The following is a 20,700-nucleotide window of genomic DNA, read 5'->3' as shown; positions in this document are numbered from 1 at the left end:
CTTAGGAACACTGCGGCAAAGAACTCGTTGAGGAGTTCAGCCTTGTCCCCTCTGTCTGTCACCAATTGTTTCTGCCCATTTAGCAGGGGTCCTATTCCTCCCTGGGCCTTCCTTTTACTCCCAATATATCTAAAAAACAATTTCTTGTTGTCTTTTACTTGGGTTGCCATCCTCAGCTCCATGGCAGTTTTGGCCCGTCTAACTGCCTCCCTACAAGCACGAGCAGAGGAGGGATATTCATCTTTGGTGATCTCTCCCTGTCCACTTTTTATGTGCTCCCCTTTTGTCCTTTAGGCTGCCCTGGATTTCTCTGGTCAGCCAGGGAAGCCTCCTGGCCCCTTTCCCCCTTTTGCCTCGCTCGGGGATCGTCTTGCTTTGTGCCCGAAGGATCATTTCCTTAAGGCACAGCCACCCTTCTTGGGCTCCCATCACTTCAAAACTCCTACTCTGCAGTGCGTCCTTGACTAATCGCCTGAGTTCATTGAAGTCAGCTTTCCTAAAGTCTAGCACTTTCACCCTACTAGTTACCTTACCCACTTGACGTCTTATGGTGAATTCTATTATTAGGTGATCACTGTCCCCCAGATGGCTACCGATCTGGAGGTCCCCTACCATGTCGTCCCCCATTGCCAATCTGGATTTAAAAATCACACTGGATGAATCTACATGTGCAATTAATGTGATGCAATAAAATCCCGAGCATTCTGAGCACGAGTGAACTACCCCCAAGTGCAGCGTCTGTGTGTGTGCCCAGGAGAGCAGCAATTTGAGCTGGGGCAGAGCAAGCCCCCAGCCAGCTGAACTGAGTGGGTGCCATTTACATCCCCCCCACCGGTCAGTATGTACATGTGCATTTCAGCGCAGTAAAGTACTCCGCTCTAAGACAGAACTATCCCTGATAGTACTATCCTACAGCGGAGTTAGTTTACTGTGCCCTAATGCCAATGCATGTGTAGACGGTGATGCTTTACTGCGGAGCTAATTAGTCTACTCCACAGTAAAGCGCACGTGTTGATGCATGAGTATTAAAAACAAAGGAAAAAAATACAGTTCAAGTAAAAGCAGAGCTACATGTAGCAGCAAATGTAAATTCAATTTGTTTTCTCCCATTTGTTCCAATACAGGGAGAATCTGGTGTTAGAATACAGACACCATATTCTGAGATCAATGCCAGTCGCAGCCACAGGAATTGTCAACACTTCTTAAGCAGAAAATATATTTACAGTACCTAGGAAAAGTACAATAATCATTCTAGCTTTTAAGGTGTTTAGAATTTTAGAAAGTGGAGAGCTGGATTTTTACTAGAATCTTTTGGGAACATTAAAAAGGATCTTCAAGAAAATACCTTTGTAAAAGTGACAGGAATGCTAGCATCCAGCTGTATGTGATCTGCGAGTTCTGTAAACTGCTGCTGCTGTTTTTGTAATGTTTCTAGTAGCCTTGTAATTTCCTGTTTGGCCAACACTACTCTGCAGTCATCCTAAAGCAGACAAGAGACAGAAGCTTCTTTTCATTAGCAAGTAACTTAATGAAACCAAAAAAAATAAATAAATAAATCCTTGAATAATCTAATAGTAGAAAACTTGCTTATCTCAAAAGATGAATTTAAAGAAATAGTAAAAAAGTTTTCATATAAATATTGCAACTTACATCCTATTACAGCTTAAAGAGCTATCTATGCCTTTTTTAAGGACATACAACACTTTCATATCCACTGCGGGGCCCCCCCCCCGCCAATCTAATAATTTAAGGAAGTTATACCTATACCAATTACCAGGTACCAGGCCTCTGGCTTAGTTTGACAGAACACAACAAGAAGAAAGCAAAATGAAACACGTTATCCAACTCCTAAATCTGGGAAATTTAGGTAGTTAAAAATGTTAGCGTTAGAAAGAACTCTGACTAAAGCTAACATCGAATGACTTCAGGACCTGAGCAAATTAAAAACGTTTAAAAAAAAAAATATACTTTATTTAGAACACAACATATACCATTAATAGTTTTGAAAGTTTTAGAAACAAAAACAAAATTGCTATGTATGCTATTTTATTTCGAGTTCTTTACTCATCATGGATAATGAAAGAGTAATCAGTTTCACTTCTCTCTCTCCCACTCTTTTTTTGGTCACTTCCTTGTTTAGGGCTATATTTAGGACTATTCCAAATGGTTATATTGCACACCTTAAACTCTTCCCCTTACTTTATGTGCAAGTATTTATATTAGCAATACTATTTGTAAAATCTTCTTAACTACAAGCCTATATTTATAGTTTTGATTACCTACATGTATCTTCATACCAACCTTACCAGTAAGCACTATAGCATTTCCAAACGCATTTTATAGCAATACAATTCTAACATCATAAAGGAAACAACAGTACAAGGCCATCCAATCTGACAATCTTTAGCCTAAGTTTCTTTTACAGATCCAACAATACAACTGCTTCATATTACACTTCACTTACCCACTTACCTGCTGTAAAGTCTTTTCGCAGTGAAGACAAGCAGTTGAAACCTGTGACAACAGGATAGTCATATCTTCTTGCTGTTGTCTAAGCCAAATCAATTTTTCTCGCACATGTGCATCAACAACACTGAGAGCCATTTCCTCCTGACGACAGAGGGTTTCATGGAGGTCAGAAAAATAGGCCCGGACACATGAGCGAGCATTCTCTGCAGTGCCTGGGACCTTGAAGTGTTAAAGTAAAAAAAGATATTGACATATTAATTAAAAAAGTAAGCAGGTCAAAAGAATACAATTCTTTATATTACGCTACATTCCTATTCTTAATTTTAAAACTAAGACGGCTGGCAGATTTGGATCTTAATAGACCCAGTTTTGATGACGGTTTATATCAGCTCCCAAAGCGAGGACCCTGGCACTGGTTATTCCAATAAAAAATAGTTTATTACATATATACATTAAGTAAAGTAACTGGGATAAATAATTAGAAAAATATATCACAATCAGAGAAAAAGGCCCTGGCACACATTGCATTTAGGACATGATTAAGGTATGAATTGTGCCATAAATAGTGACCATGTTACATTACAGCCAATTTATGGCATGATAATATCGCAAACGAGCCACAAAGATATTCCACAAATAACATGCAACATCTTTGTGGCTTGTTTCTATCAGGCTGTAAACTGAATGTGTGGTCTGTTGTGTTTGACCCATGAAAGATCCCAACACTCAACTGAGCGCAGAGATCTGGCATGGAGCAGCCCTAGGGTCCAGAACACAGCCATCCCCCTAATGAATCAAGTGGGACTGAGCTGGGGACAGCACCAGGTCCTGGACCTGGAGCTCCCACCCAATCCCTAGAGGCAGATATGGAAGGCCCCCCATGAGCCTGACATCAAGAAGCATCTCCCTGGTCTCAGGTTCACTGCATCCTGGAATGTTTAAAATGCAGTGTGCAGCTGACTTTGGCCCCAGCTGGACCTGCAGGAACACGTGGCATGGCAGGAGGCATGATTGTTAGGGTTGGTGGGGAGGGAAGAAAAAAAATAAAATAAAATAAAATAAAATAAAATCGGACCCCATCATGCCATTAAATGAACATGTGCCAGGAACCCAAGACACATGGACACACTATATGCCACAATATTTAAATACTGCTTATTTGTACATATAGTTTTCCCCACAGTCTGTCTGACTTCAGTAAAATCAAATGCTACATTCAAGTTCTCCTTGTATTTTTGTCTTCAGCTTCCTTGTAACTTTGCAAGTTGCTAAGCATCACCAACTCCCAATGAATTTACAGAGCCAAAGGTGCTCTCAGCATCTTACAGGAGTGCACCCTTAGTGAACTCTTATGCAGAGAACACCACGCTTAAATGAGTTTGACAGACGCATTGAAATATTCAATGCTATAGAACTTATATTTTGAAAAATGATCTTGCCTCATTCGTTACATGTATAAGAAAAATAAATATGCCCAAACAGATTTTGGTTACTACAAAAACAATTATGCCATACTTGGCTGCGCGCAAGGGGGGGGGGGGGGGAAATGTCATACGTGTTCTGTATGGGCCATTCCAACTCCATCTTCAACTATTTGTTCTCCTCCTTCTATTTGTTGAACTATTCCAATTAGTTTTCTGGAATAATCTGAGATTTCTTCTGTGAAGGTTCTTATACAGTGTGCCATGTCTAAAATGGATGCACGGATCTGATTTGCTTCTGGTTCCAAAACAGAATGCTACAATCAAAAGTAACATACTGAAGTCAGCTCTAGTTGGCTCTCTCATTACCCTCACCCCACCTCATAAAAGATTTTTCCCCCATATTATGCAAAAAGGCTTAAAGGAAGGCGGGGGGGGGGGGAAGTCTTTGGGCTGAATTCAAAAGTTTAAATTTACAAATGACCATCAGGGATTATGTTTTCATATGCGACTGAAACAGAAATATAGCAATCTTACAAATATCTATATAAGGTGAATTTGTCTTCTCCCCCCCATCTTTAACAAAAAAAGAAAAAAAAAGGTGGCTGACCATCACTTAATTCAAAAGGGGTTCTACAAAGTCTACATCACAAACAGGTGATAACTATTTAAACTGGTGGCTCATGCAACAAAGATACAAGTTTGTGACAGACATGATTAGAAGTATATTTTCACCTCAATACATAGATGTGGAATAGTTCCATGGTATTACTGATCATAAGGTATTTCTAACTACAGAAGTTGTCCAAAGTGAAAGAAAAGGAACAAATAGTAGTTAAATAATTGCTAAAATGTTCAATTAAGGTGTGTGTTCCTATGTTCCCCTTCCTAGGTACATTTTTTATTTTAATATATGGAAAAAAAATGATCTACTAAAAATCACATGAGTAACAACAGTACCTTATGACCTTGATGCTTTCCATATTCTTTGCAGACACAACACATAAGGGGACTGGCCTGACAACCTTCTTCTAAACAGACAAATTCAATAGCATGCACTTGATGTTGGGAGCACATGGTCTTCTCATGAGGTTTATCAGCAAGAGGCACACGCCTATGCTTTGCTAGTGTCTTTGTAGAATGGGTAAGCTGGGAACATTCTGCACACAGGTGTGTAGCACAGACAGTGCAATAAACAGATGCAATGTGAACTTCATCCTCATCACAGCGAATGATGCACTAAAATGGAAAAAAAACACTGGTGTAAAATTTGATCATAGTGAAAGAAGAGAAGGAAGAGACATTACCCACTTTCCCAATTCTAAAAATCTGGCCTTCCTTAAATACTGATGAATATTCACTTTATTATAAAAAGCTGCTTTAAAATTTTGTACTCTCTCCCCAAAATGATAAACTAAATGTTTATCAATTGCGCCCAAAGTCCTCATTTTCATAGGTATAGAGTACGTATAAGTTCAATTGACTTTGCTAGGAACCACATGTGTTCAGAGCAAAAGCTAGATCCCAGACCTTTCCCTATACGAGCAATGTTAAATCAACAGGTAGGCCTGTTGAAAGCCTGAGTACAGGTCAGAGCAGAAAGCAGCTGGCGGGGGGGAGGGAATGTCATGGCAGGTGGCTGCTTTAGGCCACCAAACCAGGTGAAAGAGGTAGATGAGGCCTTCTTCAAACAACTGACAGAAGTTTCCAAATAGCAGGACCGAGGTCTCATAAGGGATTTCCCATTACATTGGTTGGGAGGGAAACACGGCTATGCACAAGCAGTCCAGCAAATACTTGGAGCATACTGAAGATAACTTTTTGATACAGGAGGTAGAGAGACCAACCAGAAGGAAAAGCTCTTCTTGGGTGGCTGCTTGTGAAGTGATGAATTGATTGAGAATGTAAAGGGTGAGGGTAACTTGGGTGACAGTGGCCATAAAATGATAGTTTAAGAGCCTAAGGGAAGGAAGAAAAGGAAACAGCAGAATAAGGACACCAGACTTAAAATAAACAAAAACATAAATAAAAATCAACCTGAACTTGAAGCAAACTCAGAGAAGTGGTGGGAGACTAGTCTGAAGAGAAAAGGAAGCCCTCTTAAGGAAAAGGAGAACTGGCTGTACTTTAAGGAGGCTCTCTTAACGGCACAGGAACAAACTATCGCAACGCGAGAGAAAAATAGGAAGTGTAATGAAAGACCAGCCTGGCTACAGAGCACTCTCTTCAATGAGCTGAAACTCAGAAAGGTATTCTAGAAGAAGTGGAAACTTAGTCATATTACTTGGAACACGTGTAAGAGTATTTGGGCGTACAAGGAAAAAAATTAGGACAGCCTAGACACGATTTGAGTTGCACCTAGCAAGGAAGATAAGAGGCAATAAAAAGGGATTTTACATTTATTTAAAAAGTAGAGAAAGACCAAAGAAACCACAGGTTCCTTATGCAATGCAGAAGGCAATCTAGTTACAGATGATGCAGAGAAGGCTGAAGTACTCAATATTTTTTTTACTTATGTCTTCACAAATAGGGGCAGTTACTAGACAATGAGTGCAGATGTCAGCAAAGACGGGGAAGGAGCCAAACAGCCTAGGGTAATGTCAGAACAGATCAGGGATTACTCAGAGAAGCTACAAGTCTTCCAAGTCAGCAAGGCTGGTTGGAATGCACTCTAGGAGACTGAAAGAACTGGCTGAGGTCATCTCAGAGCTATAAACTATACTCTGTGAGAACTTGTGGGGGTTGGGTGAGGTCTCAGGTGTTTGGAAAAAGTCAAATATAGAGTCTGTCTGCAAACTGGGGAATTACAGAACAGTCAGCCTGACCTAAGAGGGGGGGGGGGGGGGGGGGGGGTGGTGGAAATCACTGAGCAAGTAAGTCCTCAAGGAATCTGTTGTGAAGAACCTAGAGGAGAACCAGGTGAACAGCCAGCATGGATTTATCAATAGCAAGGCGTGCCTGGCCAACCTGATTTTCTTCTATGATAATGTGTCGGACTTTGTGGATGAGGAGAAATCAGTGAATATGATATACATTGACTTCAGCAAGGCTTTTGACACTGAATCCCATAAAAATTCTTGTTAACAAGTTAAGGAAATACAGTCTAGACAAAAGTACTGTGTGGTGGATATAAAAATGGCTCTATCACCGTGCTCAACAATGCCATCATTGGCTCAATGTGGCGTTGCAGACACTAAAGAGTAGGGCTAAGATCCAGAATGACCTGGAGAGACTGGAAAAATGGTCCACAATCAATCATATAAGATTCAGCAAGGACAAGTGCAAAGTCCTGCACTTGATATGGAATAACTACATACACAAATACAGACTGAGGAATGACTGGCTAGGCTGCAGTACTCCAGAGAAGGACCTGGGGGTTATAGTGGATCATAAACTGAATGAGCCAACAATATGCTCTTGTTGCAACAAAAAAAAAAAAAAGCCAACAGGATATTAGGCTGTATTAACCTTTTAGTTACTTGCAAACCTCACCTGTCCAGTTTTGGGTTCCTTCACTTCAAGAAGGATGTGGAGAGTTTGGAAAGGGTCCAGTGCAGAGCAACAAAACTGATCAGGGGCCTGGGTGACAATCTATGAGGAAAGTCTGAAAGAGCTAGGGTTATTTAATCTGGGAAAGACTGCGGGGGGATTACATCAGTCTATATCATATCAGCACAGATAAAAGGAAAATTGACGTCATCAATAACTGGCTTTCTTTGGCTGATGTAGCTGATAATGTCACTGATAAATGCCAGGTGTGTGGGCGCAGCCACAGTATGCATGCAGCCAGCATGGCAGCCTGGAGAGCACTGTCTAGCTGGTAAGTCTGTAGGGGGCCACATACAGGCCCCCATGGTGAGGAAGGTACTGGGAGTGGGGCCGGGACAGGAGCAGGGCCTGCCCAACTGGGGCAGGATGCGACATGAGAGAGCCATAAGCAGCTCATCCAGAGGGTGCGGGTAGGAAAGGGGGCAGCTCCTGCTGCTGCATGCACCCCTGAGGGAGGCATGGGGGGGCGTGTGCCCCCCAGATCTGTGCGCAGGACAAGGGCAGGCTGCCACTGCAGGCTGGGGCCCGGGGCAGCGCCAGGCACTTCTCAGCAGAGGAGTTGGACTGGAGCTATGCTTGGGGCAGGTGGCGGCACTGGAAGGGGGTGCTATGGCAAATTCTGGGGTGGCTGTAGCCCACCCTGTAGCCCTCCTCCCAGCACTGCCATTGTCTGCCCTGAGTGCAGCCCTGGCCCAACCCACACACCAGGAAGAGCCTAGTGCTCACGGCTCCATCCCTCATCCTGCCTGGGCACCACCTGCTCCTGCCCCAGCCCCACTCTCTCACACCACAGGGGCCTCAATCTGCCATGTCTCTCCCCCCACAACAGAGTTACCAGCCAGATGCTGCTCTCCAAGCTGCTGGGCGGCATATCTGCAATCAGATCAGTATTGGCCAATATGCCTTGTTAATAAATCGGCCACTGGTATCAGCCCAAAGAATCACTGGTGCACCCCTAGATTTCATAACGGTCTTCAAATACCTTAAGGATGGTTACAAAGAGGGTGGATATGGGCTTCTTCACTGTGGCTGTAGGGGACAGGACTAGGGGCAATGGCCTCAAGCTGTAGCAGGGGAAATTTAGGTTGGAGATTAGGAAGAACTTTCTGACTATGGAAGACGGTCAAGCATGGGGACAGTCTATCAAGATTAGTTGTGGAATTTTTGTCTCCGTACATTTTTAAAAGCAGGTTGGACAGACACATGGTTGGGATGGTTCAATCAGAGACAATCCTGCCCTGAGCAGGGGACTGGACTAAATGACTTTGTGAGGTCTTTTCCAGCCCTCCTTTCCAATGATCCTATCAGTTTGTAGAACTACACTGTCCAGGTTAAGCAATGAGAGCATCCAGTTTTGGTGGAAACTCCTCAAGCTTGATATTCACCAAATATAAAAGGTTAAAATCTGGGAAAGCAAAAGGTGAATTTTCCAGTCTTTAGGTGGTGTCTTAAGAAGCTGTTGAAAGTATGTCTAAACTCCTCAAGAGTTTAACATTAAAAAAAAAAAAATCTAAAGCTATAGTTAAGAGATAATTTTCAGTTTCTCTCTACTTCAGTGCTTATATATCAAACTATAATTATAAGAAAAAATAGGTTCAGTATTTTATACTGTGCAAAACCAAGCCTTTAAATAGTTTGCTAAATTAGCCAGGTAAGAACTGGTATGGACCATTAGGGTTTTTCCCTTCCTCTGTAGCAGAGGGCATGGCCCTCTTACTGGGATCTCTTCAGTAAACATACACAATGTTTACAGAACTAGGACACTGGCCACCACAGTTCCCCTACTTTACCTGTGGTAGGTTAGGATGTTGTCTTGTGTTGTGTCAGGAGTTGTTACTGTGCAGTCATTTAGTACTTGCGTTAGCTTTAGTACTTGCTTTAATAAGTTCTAAATGACTGCACAGTAACCGACATTACTGCGTATTCCTGGCGGCACATAGGTCATTAACAAGCTACTGCGCAGTAGCTTGTTGCCACCGAGCAGTAGCTTCAGCATCATGGTTCGTACTTACTGATGCTACATCGCTATAAAGACGAGCTACACTGGCAGTGTCTCGTGTAGATGTGTCCACTGTGTAGCTTTCCTAAGAGGTTAGAGCAGGTATGCGAAATTATTTGGGCTGGAATGCCACTTTACAAGTTTCAGGGAACTGTTGAGAGGCAGGATGCCAACTGATCTTATCCAGTCCACCACCAGGAGACTGAGGGAGATCTGCACTCCATGCCACTCTGCCGCAGCCAGGCTAGGCTGCACAGAGTGCCTGCTCCTCCACCCCTCCACATCCATTCCTCCAGCTTCCTATTGGTATTGCAGCCCTGGCACCACAGCCAGACAGCCAGGCCCACAAAGGACAGGGCAATATGCAGCATGTCAAGCAGCTGCCCTGCCATCTCGCCACGACGAGTCGCTGCTGCACCACACTAAAAAAGTCGGAGGCAGCTGCCCCAGGCCAAGCCCCTCCCTCCCCTGCAGCCAGCACAGACTCTCCTCCTAACAGCGCCATGGCAGGAGTGGTTCATCGTAGCGGGTGCGAGGGCTACTTGGCACACTCCACTGCACCCCATCCCAAATGGACCCAGTTGCCAGCAGCCACGGTGCCAGGACTGCGCAACCACAGCACCAACAGGAAGCTGGGTGGGAGATGGATGCAGGGAGCAGGGGAGCCTGTGTGCTGCGCAGTCCAATCCAGCCCCAGCTGCAGCAAAGCAGAGCAGGATGGGGCACAGCACTCCCTCCTCAGGCTCCTGAAAGTGGCTGATGGTCCAGAAAGGATCAATTGGCAGGCTGGAGATGGCCCACTGGCTGTATTTTGATCACCCCTGGGTTAGATAATGAATTTGCATACAATAGTTTCAATAAAGATGATCCTGCTTCAGGCAGGGAGTTGAACCAGTAACCAGTGAAGGCCCTTTCCAGCCCTACTTCTCTATGATTCAGAGTTTTGCATAGCTAAAATGCATATATTCAGCTATCATAGCAATTCTGAATTTGCCAAGTGACTAATTCTTCTAGCTTTTGTTAAACAATGAAATTCTCTACTCTGTAGAGAGGCTAAAGCAAGAAGTAACACACACCATTTCTGAATCAATACCTCGCCAGACAGGCCAATAGCTTCTTCTGTTGTCCCACATTGGCCAGCTGAGCCATTTTGCAGTCGCTCCAAGAGTTCCAACAAAGCAAAGTTTTTTTTCAAGCCCCAGACACCGGAATCTCCTATTTTTGAAAGACAGTTAGATTTAAAACAGAAACAAAAAAAACCTGCCAAAAAGTTCCCCAGAAACAAAACACCAAAACCACCACAAACTATTTGGGATTCTTAACAGTCAGATTAGAAAGCAATGTCTGTCTCTGCTGCATTTAGTATAGTACTATTCAAGCGGACGGCCAGATAGAGGTATACCTCAGACTAATCACATCAGAGATGCATAGGTTTTTTGTGAGCAACCATTTACTTCATCAAATGCTATGACAAGGTTAATGCAAATTTTCACATCACAGGATCTGGCAAGACTATTTTTAAGAACTTCCAATATTATAGCAAAACCAGCTATTAAGTACCTACAATACTGCAGCAAAAATGTAAACACAGAAAACTCAAAATCTGTATTTTACTTCCACATATCTGTATAACACAAAGATTTTTTTTCTGATCCACTTTAAATAACCTTTCAGACATTTTACAGGAAAATGTTGGTCCATCTGCAACCCTTACTACCTGTAGCATGCCCACATGAAACCTAGGCACAGCAATAATGTTTCTGCTGGATTTACAGGCAAATAATAGAAATTCATGTTGAGGACCTTCATGCTTTCATACACAAGACAGAAGTTGGATAGCCCTGGTCTAAGCGGTCTCATTCTGCATGCCCCACAGAGCACCACCACCACTGCACCACCTCCGTACCACCTCCCCCCTCAGCACCATGCCATGCAGGTGTCTTGACAGAGACTCCCCCAGTACCACAGGCTGAACTGTGCCGTACCACCCCTGGGAGTGGGAGCAGGATGTAAAGCTGGAGGAGGCAAGGGACTTAGAGACCTCCACTAGTGCCACAGCTGGAGCAGTGGGGAGAGTAGCAGACTGGTAAAAGCTTGAGGAATGCAAAATAAACCCTTTGTGGGTCACTAGTTAGATGGCCCTGATATAGATATTAATCTCTGGAGTACATCTGAGCACAGTGAGAAACTGGAAATAAAATGCATCATCCACAAAACAAGGGCCTGCATACAACACTACCCTAGATGGCCAAAAACACTGAGGGGGGGGGAGCTCGAATCAACATAAGAACTGCCATTTACTGTGTCAAACCATAGATCCATCTTGCCATAGACCCAGTATCCTGGGTCACAGCAGCAGACAGCAGATGCTGAAAGGGAAAGTAAACTGGGTATGACCACGTTTCTTTTCACTGTTCCCTTTCACTTGCAGTCATATCATATCTACTACTCCTGCACCATCACCATTTGGCAGGAAAATATCCTATGACCAGATAAGGACACAGTGATACCCAGCAAAGACTGAATCTTTTTGCATTAATTATATCTGCAGCCACTTTTTATGAGGAATCCAATTTGTGGATGGGGACCCAAATACTGGTTCCTAAAAATCCTAGGAAGAAATCCACTGTCCTTAGCTTCTCTCCTTAGCAATGTACAGAAGCTTTCACAAGTTCAGAGGGAAGGTGCCACAGAAACACCTCTTTCAATGTTCTTCCTATCCAGATGGACATAACAGGTGAGAAATGTGACGGCATAAAAGACAGAGGACCTATTTTTTTGTTCTAATGATTTGATGAATCAAAAGTCTCCATTAAGCAGATTTAATCTAACGAGTACACCACTGGTTCAAGTGTCTTAAATGCTGTTATGATTATCATTACTGGGGGAAAATGACATTCTGAAAACTGGTCCTCAAAATAAAAAAAAGTTACAAAATGATCAGCAATTGGTAAAAACAGATACCTAGGCTGACTGGCACCTTAATTACAATGGACAGCTCCATAAAATATAACATGGATTAATGTCATTGAACCAATGTTTTCAATTCCAGTTGGGCGTGTTCATTCTGCCGCTGTTAAGTGCTAAGGCATCCTTGTCCTATACTGTATCAATAGTTGTGTAATATCATATTCCAGGATGGATTTGATTTATATCTAATCAATTTAAATCATAATTTAAATCACTGGCCAGGAAGCCTCGATTTAATCATTGTTTTCTACAAAAAGTGCATTCTTGTTGTTTGATATCCTCTATTCATTTAACTTCTTGAAACTCTGCACTTTTAGAGAGGTAAGGACTTGATGCTGTGTACATAAACTTGCAGAGAGACAACAGGGCTGGTTGGGTGGGTAATAATCAGGTCTGTTACTTCGCATCTCCATATACTGCTGTTAACAAGGATGTTATGTCTGGAGACAAATATACAGTTTGAGAAGAGAAACTAAGCATGACAGAGATGCTTAATGGGATCTTCTAGACTGAGCACTGAGTCCCATTGGGTAGAGTGGTTTTCTTTAATCTTTACGAATCTATAGAGGAGCCCCTGGGAGCCCTGTAAGATAGGGCCCCTAATATAGTCCATGGCCTGTTGTGACCTATTTATAAAAACTTCTCCAAAAAAAGTTACGTGAATATAGCGTCTCAAATAGTATATCATTAGAAGTTATAATCCCTATTCCATGGTGATATCTTTGATCTTTAACATATCTTAAATTTAAACTATTTTTATATGGGTTGGGGTTTTTTAAATATAAAAAGCATCTTAACAAAAGAAAAAAATTAAAAATACAATTAAATAAAAAAGGTCTGATTTAAAATCTGATTGTTTTATTTAAATAATTGATTTTTATCTACCCTGTCATATTCCAAACCTGCTTCTGTCTGGTCAGTTTCCATATCATACTGCAGAAAATACAACCTCCCATAGTTCCCCTTACTACAAAACTGCCATCATCTCCATGCCATTTTCAAATTGATTTTGAAATGAAACAGGCCAAAATATTGTGATATAGACTTCTATCAAGACAGATTCTATCAGTGCAGATCCTGAAGTACTGAGTAGCTTCAAGAATAGCAACCAAGCAGTAAAGAGACAATGGCCTTTTAGTATTTAGTTGAATACGCATACAGAGAAACAGGGGAAAGATATGCAGCTTTCAAGAACTGAATATATTAGTCTAACATCAGTCCTCTGAACCACTGGCAATCTACTTCAGTGGGAGCCAACCTTTTTGGCAGGCATGCCACAAAATTAACCCTTCATCTTCGCCAAGGGCCTCTCCAACCCCTTTCCTCTGCCTAGTTTTCTGCTCTGCTTCCTACCCTGTGCCTCTTCCTGCTTCCTACCTTATCTGCAGCTAAACTCTGCATCCCCTCCCTAGTCTGCCATGTGACACACACAGGGGTTGCCTGTGCCATCTGTGACATATGTCACAGGCTGGCCACCCCTGCTATACTGCATCAGGATGGTTGCCACTTCTGGGCAAAGTCAACAAGCATGCTATTAGGACTAGGCAGTTCAGGAGGTCAATAGTGACTGGACAAATTCAGACCACATAGGCAGTCTTTCCTGGAGCTTATGCTGACTCAACAGAACCAGAGGTCAAGGATGATCAGATGAAGAAATGGACAACTGCTGTCAGCCTCTTGGGGAGCAATTCAGAGGTCGTTAAATTCCCAGGTGATTCAATTATAATAGAGGTGAAGACTGTTCACATTTAGCATCATTATACAATGATCAAGGAAGGTATAGGACACAATTGCTGATTATCCACCAAATCTGGGGTGGAAGGGGGGGGGAATAATTCCAGTTCCAACTGATGGACCTGCCTGGACCTGTGCTGGGGCCAGACAACACAGCTGCACCTGTGCCACGGCACTTTCCCTCTCTCCTCCCTTCCCACTCCCTGTTCCATGGCCATGGCACAGGTAGAGCTTCTAGCTGGTGTGGAGCTGTGCTGCAGCTGAGGCAGAGGACTTTTCCTGTTCCCATGAAATTAAATAGGTTTTACTGGAACTCTCACTGCAGGTACTCTCCAAAAGGAATAGCTAGACACAAGCAGCAGACACGAATAGCAATAGCAACCAAACATTCCCCAAAATATAGAAGTACAGTATCTTGTTTTTCTTGGGGCTGTATGTTCACTTCCCAGGAGCCATGAAAAACCTGCCTATCATCCTGTTATAAGTGCTAAGATAAGAGAAAAATCAAATGAAATATATGAGTAATCGCACACACACACACACACACGAGTAATTATTATTTAAATGAGCAGTGAATGTGAGAAACGGATATTATTGTTTTTATATAGATATTATTTACATATTTATAAACTGAATGGTGGCAGCCATGGAAAACTAAATGCAAGTTCTCCAAATCCCCTATCTACAACTGTATCAGTGATTCTCAACCAGAGATCGTTTCATGTTGATACCCAGATAAAGTGCAGAAAGATAAAACAGGTCTTTTCTGCAGCAATTAGAGCAGCCTGGGAAAGGGACTTAATTATTTGTATAGCTTGTGTATTTGCATTACACTGCTTTCACACTTGCAATTGCTCATTTTAATTCCTACTTATATTTATCTCATAATGCAAATAATTCCAGCTCCAACTGATGGATATTAAAGAGCACAATTAACGATAGAGCGCATGGGGATGAACAACACTTAAGAGGCAAAATGAAAGATCAACTGTTATAGATCTATACTTCAAAGCCCTTAAATATAAGGGTTTGGATGTTCAATCCTGAAGTACTTTTTCCTTCAGAGGATTTTAAGCTGTTTATATTCATACCTATCTTGTCTGAATACAAATCCTGTCCCTTCTCAGTTTAGCATCTTATCAGTTCTCCAGTTGCTCAGCTTGTCTTAAGATGATTGGGGGCAGAGGAGTAACCTCTTTACAAAACTGAAGTAGGAACAAAAATGCACACAGGCTTCTTGCATTTACTTCTATAAGTTATCATACATTTAAACTTTTCAGGGAACGAAAGTTGTGGCAATTATGTTTCTTAGTACATGCCATTATTTTATATGCTGTGATCTAGCAAAAGCAGTTGCAATGCAAAAGACCTAATTCTACTGGCAAATTTTATTGCTCCATTTACATGTCAGCATAAGCAAGGTATATCTACAAAAATAGAACAAAGTTTCCAATAACAAGCTTCTTGATTCTTTTTAATCTGCTTAAATTTAAGTTGGGGATAGGCACATCCACTACAAGATGCACATCTCCAAAGAAGTCAATTATATACATTGCAAATAACACTATAAAATTATCTGTCAAGATGTTGGATGTCAAGAAGTATTACTTCCTTTCACATTAATAAGTCTGCACTAAAAGTACATACCTTTGATGCACCTGATCAGCTGTCTGTTTTATATTACGAAAAAAAACACTCAAGAGACTAAAATGATGAGGTATGTAAATAGTCCACTTTAATCGTTGTAGACTTCATTTCAAATTCTGCTTAGGTCACAAATGAAAAAGGAGTTAAGTGAGCTCATCTCTCTGCCTAATTAGGATGTTTGTACACATTACAAAACCACTACACAATGTGGCTGTCACCCTAAGAGGAGACATAAGACATGAATAGCAAAGAGAATGTGGTCAGGAATGAGATAAAATGGCAGACCCATGTGAAGAAATTTGAACCAGCCAACAACATCTGTCACTTCCATGCAAACTAAATTCATGAACAATGTTAAATTCCAACCTATAAATAATTCTTAGGCACATTTCACTTTTCCTATTTAAGGACATATTAGAGAGAATACACAGATTAAGTCATCATTTTATTTCACAAAATTCTAAAGTTGTACCCAAGTGATCAAACAGTATCAAAGGCAAAATAGAAACAATATGAAGGCAATGCATTTGATGATGTGTCAAGAGATCTGCATTTACAGATGGGACACATCCAGGTGATGGTAATATAATTTCTGCCTGATGTCACCTCTGATCTGGTGGTAATGAAAGGACACCTACAGGCAGTCACTGGCACAAGCAGCCCTAACAGAATGGCCCAACTGCAGCCATGCCTCATAGGCACTAATGAAGAGCCAGGATACCCTGTGCTAGTACAATGGCATCTTTCCCACTACCGTCTCAAGATCTACATATTATGTTAAGTGGAAGCTGGAAAGGAAAATAACCTTCCTTCCCCCAGAAAGAACAATTTTTCCAGGGCCAACACTCTTCAAAGGAAACCTTAAGGCTTTTCCTTCCAGTGAAGTATTCTACCAGCTTTCCAAACCTGAGATGAGTGTGGGGAAAGAAAAATGGTAGGATCACCTACAATAAGTATTGACAACCTTCTGGAGCAGCAAGCAACTTAAGTGGAGCTATTTTCAAAGGTGAGCCAGTACTTCTGATGCAGATAGCGCTACCCCTGCCTTCCCCCAGGATATTGCTACCCCCACCCCTACAATGTCAACCTGCTACAGCATTGCCACAAATGTCTCCTGTAGCTAAGGCAGACAAGGTTCCTTGGGTGAATTTGATATCTTTTATTAGACCAACCCAAATGGTTGGAGAATAGTTATTAAGCAAGCTTTCGGGTTCAAAAACCCTTCGTCAGGCTAAGGAAGCTGCAGCAGTTGGTGTATCCTCTTCCATCCAGGAAGAGCACAGGCTAAGGCTAAGGAAGCTTCAGCAGTTGGTGTATGCTCTTCCATCCAGGAAGAGCACACACCAACTGCTGAAGCTTCCTTAGCCTGACGAAGGGTTTTTGAACCCGAAAGCTTGCTTAATAACTATTCTCCAACCATTTGGGTTGGTCTAATAAAAGATATCAAATTCACCCAAGGAACCTTGTCTGCCTATGTCCTTAGACCAACACGGCTACAACCCAAACTCCTGTAGCTAAAACACTGCAGGCATCTGGGCTTGGCAAGCTGAATCTGGCCTGTAAGCTGTAGTAGGCTGCCAACCCCTGACCTACACAATCTTAATTAAGAACCTCCAAATCAAACAAATTTTAAAAAGGACCCTCCCACATTTGATGAACAAATGTTTATATAAAGCTGCAGAGACCTGCTAAGACATGTTCCATAAAATAACTAAAAAAATCAAAACCAATTTTAATTTGCCACAACAAAACTAGTCATGACTATAGTATAAGAAAAAGCCCAATCCCTCGAAATAAATACCTACTTCAGAAAGGATGAAGTGTAACTTTTCTACAAGCCATGAATAATGTATTTTGGGAAGCTATTTGAGAGTCCTCCGTGGAGGCTGAATAAATTTAATACAATCATCCCTTAAAAGGCTTGCTTTGCTGCTTTTAGCTCTTATATACTGTCACAACCCAAGGGTGTGATTTTGTTTGTGCGCGCTTCGGCACTGCTAAATTATTTCCCGCCACTCGTAGCTTTCTTTGCAGGGTGCATTTCTAGGTTGCAAAAGAGAAATGCATGGTGCAAGGAGTTCCCACCATTCACATGCAAATTTATGTCCCACTATTGGCTGTTTCTAAATTATTCCCACGTGGCAGCTAGTGATTGGCTTGCTAGCCATATAAGAGGCTTGAGCGGTTTCCGCCCAAGTTGGAGGACTCCACGAACACCAGGAGGAGGAGACTTCACGCTGTGTGAAGATCTCTAAGCGCTGCGGAGCCTATTGGACCCAGTGCATTTCAAGTAGGCAACAGGGGTCTGATCAGCCTCTAGCCTCTCCCCGTCACTGAGCGCAAACCTCGACATATCCCTCTCCCTGCGCGCACAAGTTCCACAGAGCCTAGCAAACTTCATGTAAGTCTATTACAAGTTCCACGGAGCCTAGCAAACTTCGTGTGAGTTCGAGTACTTTCTTCGGTTGGCGCGACGGGCTCGCGGTTTAGAGCCTCCAACCGGATGGGCTAGAAGAATGTTCATGGGAAGGAACTCTAGTCCGCCTCTCTTCTTTTCTATCTGTAACTGCAACTCAAGCAAGTTTTCCTGCCTGCACTGCGACCATCTTCGGTGTAAGTAAATAATCTTTTAATCAACCATTATGCGTCCGTGCCTAATTCCAGCGTGTTGCCTGTTCTCTCCGACCCAGCGTGCCCGGGCTGCTGGCCACAGCCCACGCGGCGCGAAAAAGGGCCCGGACCGCTCCCGGCCCGCACATATACCAAGGAGCCAACACTGGTACAATAACCAGCCTTACCCCCACCACCCCCAAAAGGCTATGTAAACTCATTACTATTACTCAAAGAAGCCATCAATCAAATCCAGCTTTCCTTTTGATAAAGCTGTTCCTGAAAAGAGTCTATAACATAGGTTTTAAGCAATACACAGCTGACCTGAGACTACAAAGTGCAGAAAGTTCATATATAGCTATCATATTCCTCAAAATGGGTGGAGACACCAAGTGAAGTTCCTCCCTAGTTGACTTGACATTCAAACAGACAGCTTGACTGACAGGAGTCTTTCTGACCGACAGTTACACATCTGAATTTAGTCAAGGAAACAGGAGAGAAAAGCCTGAACTCAAGCAGTAGCTCTGGGGTAGGTAAAGGGAAAGCAACAAAAGCAGATCTATTTATTTCTAGTATTAAAACAAGTTATAAGGGTAGAAGACAGTGGTTTTCAACCTTTCTAGACTCAAGGCACTCCCTTCCTTCCCCCCACCTCATCAGGCCAGGCCTGCACCCCGCCCTCCCCACCGCCGCATTGGGCCCAGGGCATTGGGCCCAGGGCTGCTCCCCCCACCTCCCTCCCATGGCCACTTGGGGTCTGGGCCCACTCCACCCACTGCCACTTCCCCCTGCCCCCCCACCCCGACTCTGTCCCCGCTGTCATGGCAGCGCTCTGCCACTACTCCAAGAGCATTCCGGACAGGAAGCACTCAAATGGGTTGTTTCAGACAACCAATCAGAGTGCAAATAAAGTGTTATGGACAAACAAACTAAGGCTTTTATACTATAAGATTTATGACTAATATAAATGTTATAATTCTATCACTAACTAGCACATTAATTGATTAGATGATTATATTATATTCACCCCATTACCACCAATCACCAGATCCAGGTGAAACTGCTGCATGCCTCCTCCAGAAACAGACTGGGAAGTGGCGCATGTGCTCTTACCACAGCCCTTCCCTTTCCAACCCTGCATGATGTCTCCCAGAAACAGAAGCACAGGGCAGGCGCAAGTCTTGTTCCACATGCCTCTGTTTTGAGAGGCACCTCAGCGCTGAACTAAGAGGCTGACAAAGAAAGGTGCACCAGCCTGCCTTACATTATGTGGGCAGGCATGCAGCTTCTACTGTAGCTCTTCTTGGTTTGGCTTCAACCAATCTCCTGAAAAACAAAGGTGTGTGGGGCAGTTTCACCCCTGGCAGCAACACCCTGGAAATAAATTCTGCTGCCACTAAGCAGAACTGCCCCAAGTACCTCTTTTTTCAGGACATAAACTGGAGCTGGACTAGGAAGAGCAGAACCAGCACACCTGCCTACATAATGAAACAAAGGCAGGCTCAGCTTTTTCCTGCAGCCACTTCCCAGCTCAGCTCTGATGCATATCCAGGACAGGTGCTCAGGGAAGTTTCACCCTACAATGGTGAAGCACCCAAGCTGAGAACCACTGGTCTAAAGCCTGGCCAAACCTATGCCTTTCCAGGAAATAGTCATATTTCTTCTTCCTAGGCCAACAGAACAGCTCTAGATTTGCAGCAGACCTGTCCTAAGTCACAAGTATGGGATTCATTTGCATACGCGCTCCTACCAGGCTGCTTTGCCTCTTAAGGTCTACTCAGCCCTACAGTCACCAGCATAGGATAATGTACCCATGCTGGGATCTATTTAAGCAACACTGTCCTTCCTGTTACTAGATTAGCAAGCTCCGTCTTTTCCACAAGAACGCATTAGGCTTGGTGCAAGTCCTCCTCGACTGGCTTGAGTGGTGCTCTCTTACCCAGTTCGGTCACTTGTCGATCAAAAGGGCAACGAACAGCTCTGCCATGAAGAGGAAGGCGGGTCAGGCAGTCATGGCAGACAGTGTGGCCGCACAAGAGCAGCCGAGGAACTTTATCGCCTTGCAAAGAAAACACGTCTTCGCAGACGCCGCACTCCAGAACCTGCGGGGAAGGGGAGGGCACAGCTGTTTTTAAGCCCCGGGCAAATCCAGTTAGTTCCGCCGGCAGCTCTTTCACAAAGGAGAAAAGCCTTTGGCATTTGGGCCGCGGCTGTTCCCCTTCCCCACGCTCAGCCCCGCCGCGGCTTTGGGTGTTAAGACTGGCACGGGCTGCAGCCACGTCCCGATGGGTGCTCCGGGGG

The 20,700-nt window shown here is 43.2% G+C and overlaps 1 protein-coding gene across 3 annotated transcripts in view; it reads right to left on the bottom strand.

Moving 5' to 3' along the window:
- TRIM23 (tripartite motif containing 23) overlaps window positions 1-20,476 on the bottom strand; it is a 43,019-nt gene extending 22,543 nt beyond the window's left edge. The window contains exons 1-6 of one of the 3 annotated variants that reach the window (XM_006034721.3): window positions 20,339-20,476; window positions 10,515-10,653; window positions 4,851-5,129; window positions 4,025-4,207; window positions 2,473-2,688; window positions 1,346-1,480 (exon numbers count right to left, since the gene is read on the bottom strand). In XM_006034721.3, the coding sequence (XP_006034783.1) occupies window positions 1,346-1,480; window positions 2,473-2,688; window positions 4,025-4,207; window positions 4,851-5,129; window positions 10,515-10,571 (870 nt within the window). In that variant the 5' untranslated portion in view covers window positions 10,572-10,653; window positions 20,339-20,476. The remainder of the gene's footprint in view (window positions 1-1,345; window positions 1,481-2,472; window positions 2,689-4,024; window positions 4,208-4,850; window positions 5,130-10,514; window positions 10,654-20,338) is intronic. The other 2 variants (XM_025216766.1, XM_025216767.1) reach the window with 2 other exon arrangements.
- Between the last annotated feature and the right edge of the window lie 224 nt (window positions 20,477-20,700).

Source organism: Alligator sinensis, unplaced genomic scaffold (genome assembly GCF_000455745.1).
Source record: "Alligator sinensis unplaced genomic scaffold, ASM45574v1 scaffold346_1, whole genome shotgun sequence".
Taxonomy (NCBI): Eukaryota; Metazoa; Chordata; order Crocodylia; family Alligatoridae; genus Alligator; species Alligator sinensis.
The sequence above is the reverse complement of the archived record's forward strand: the minus strand, read 5'-3'. Positions and strand labels throughout refer to the sequence as shown.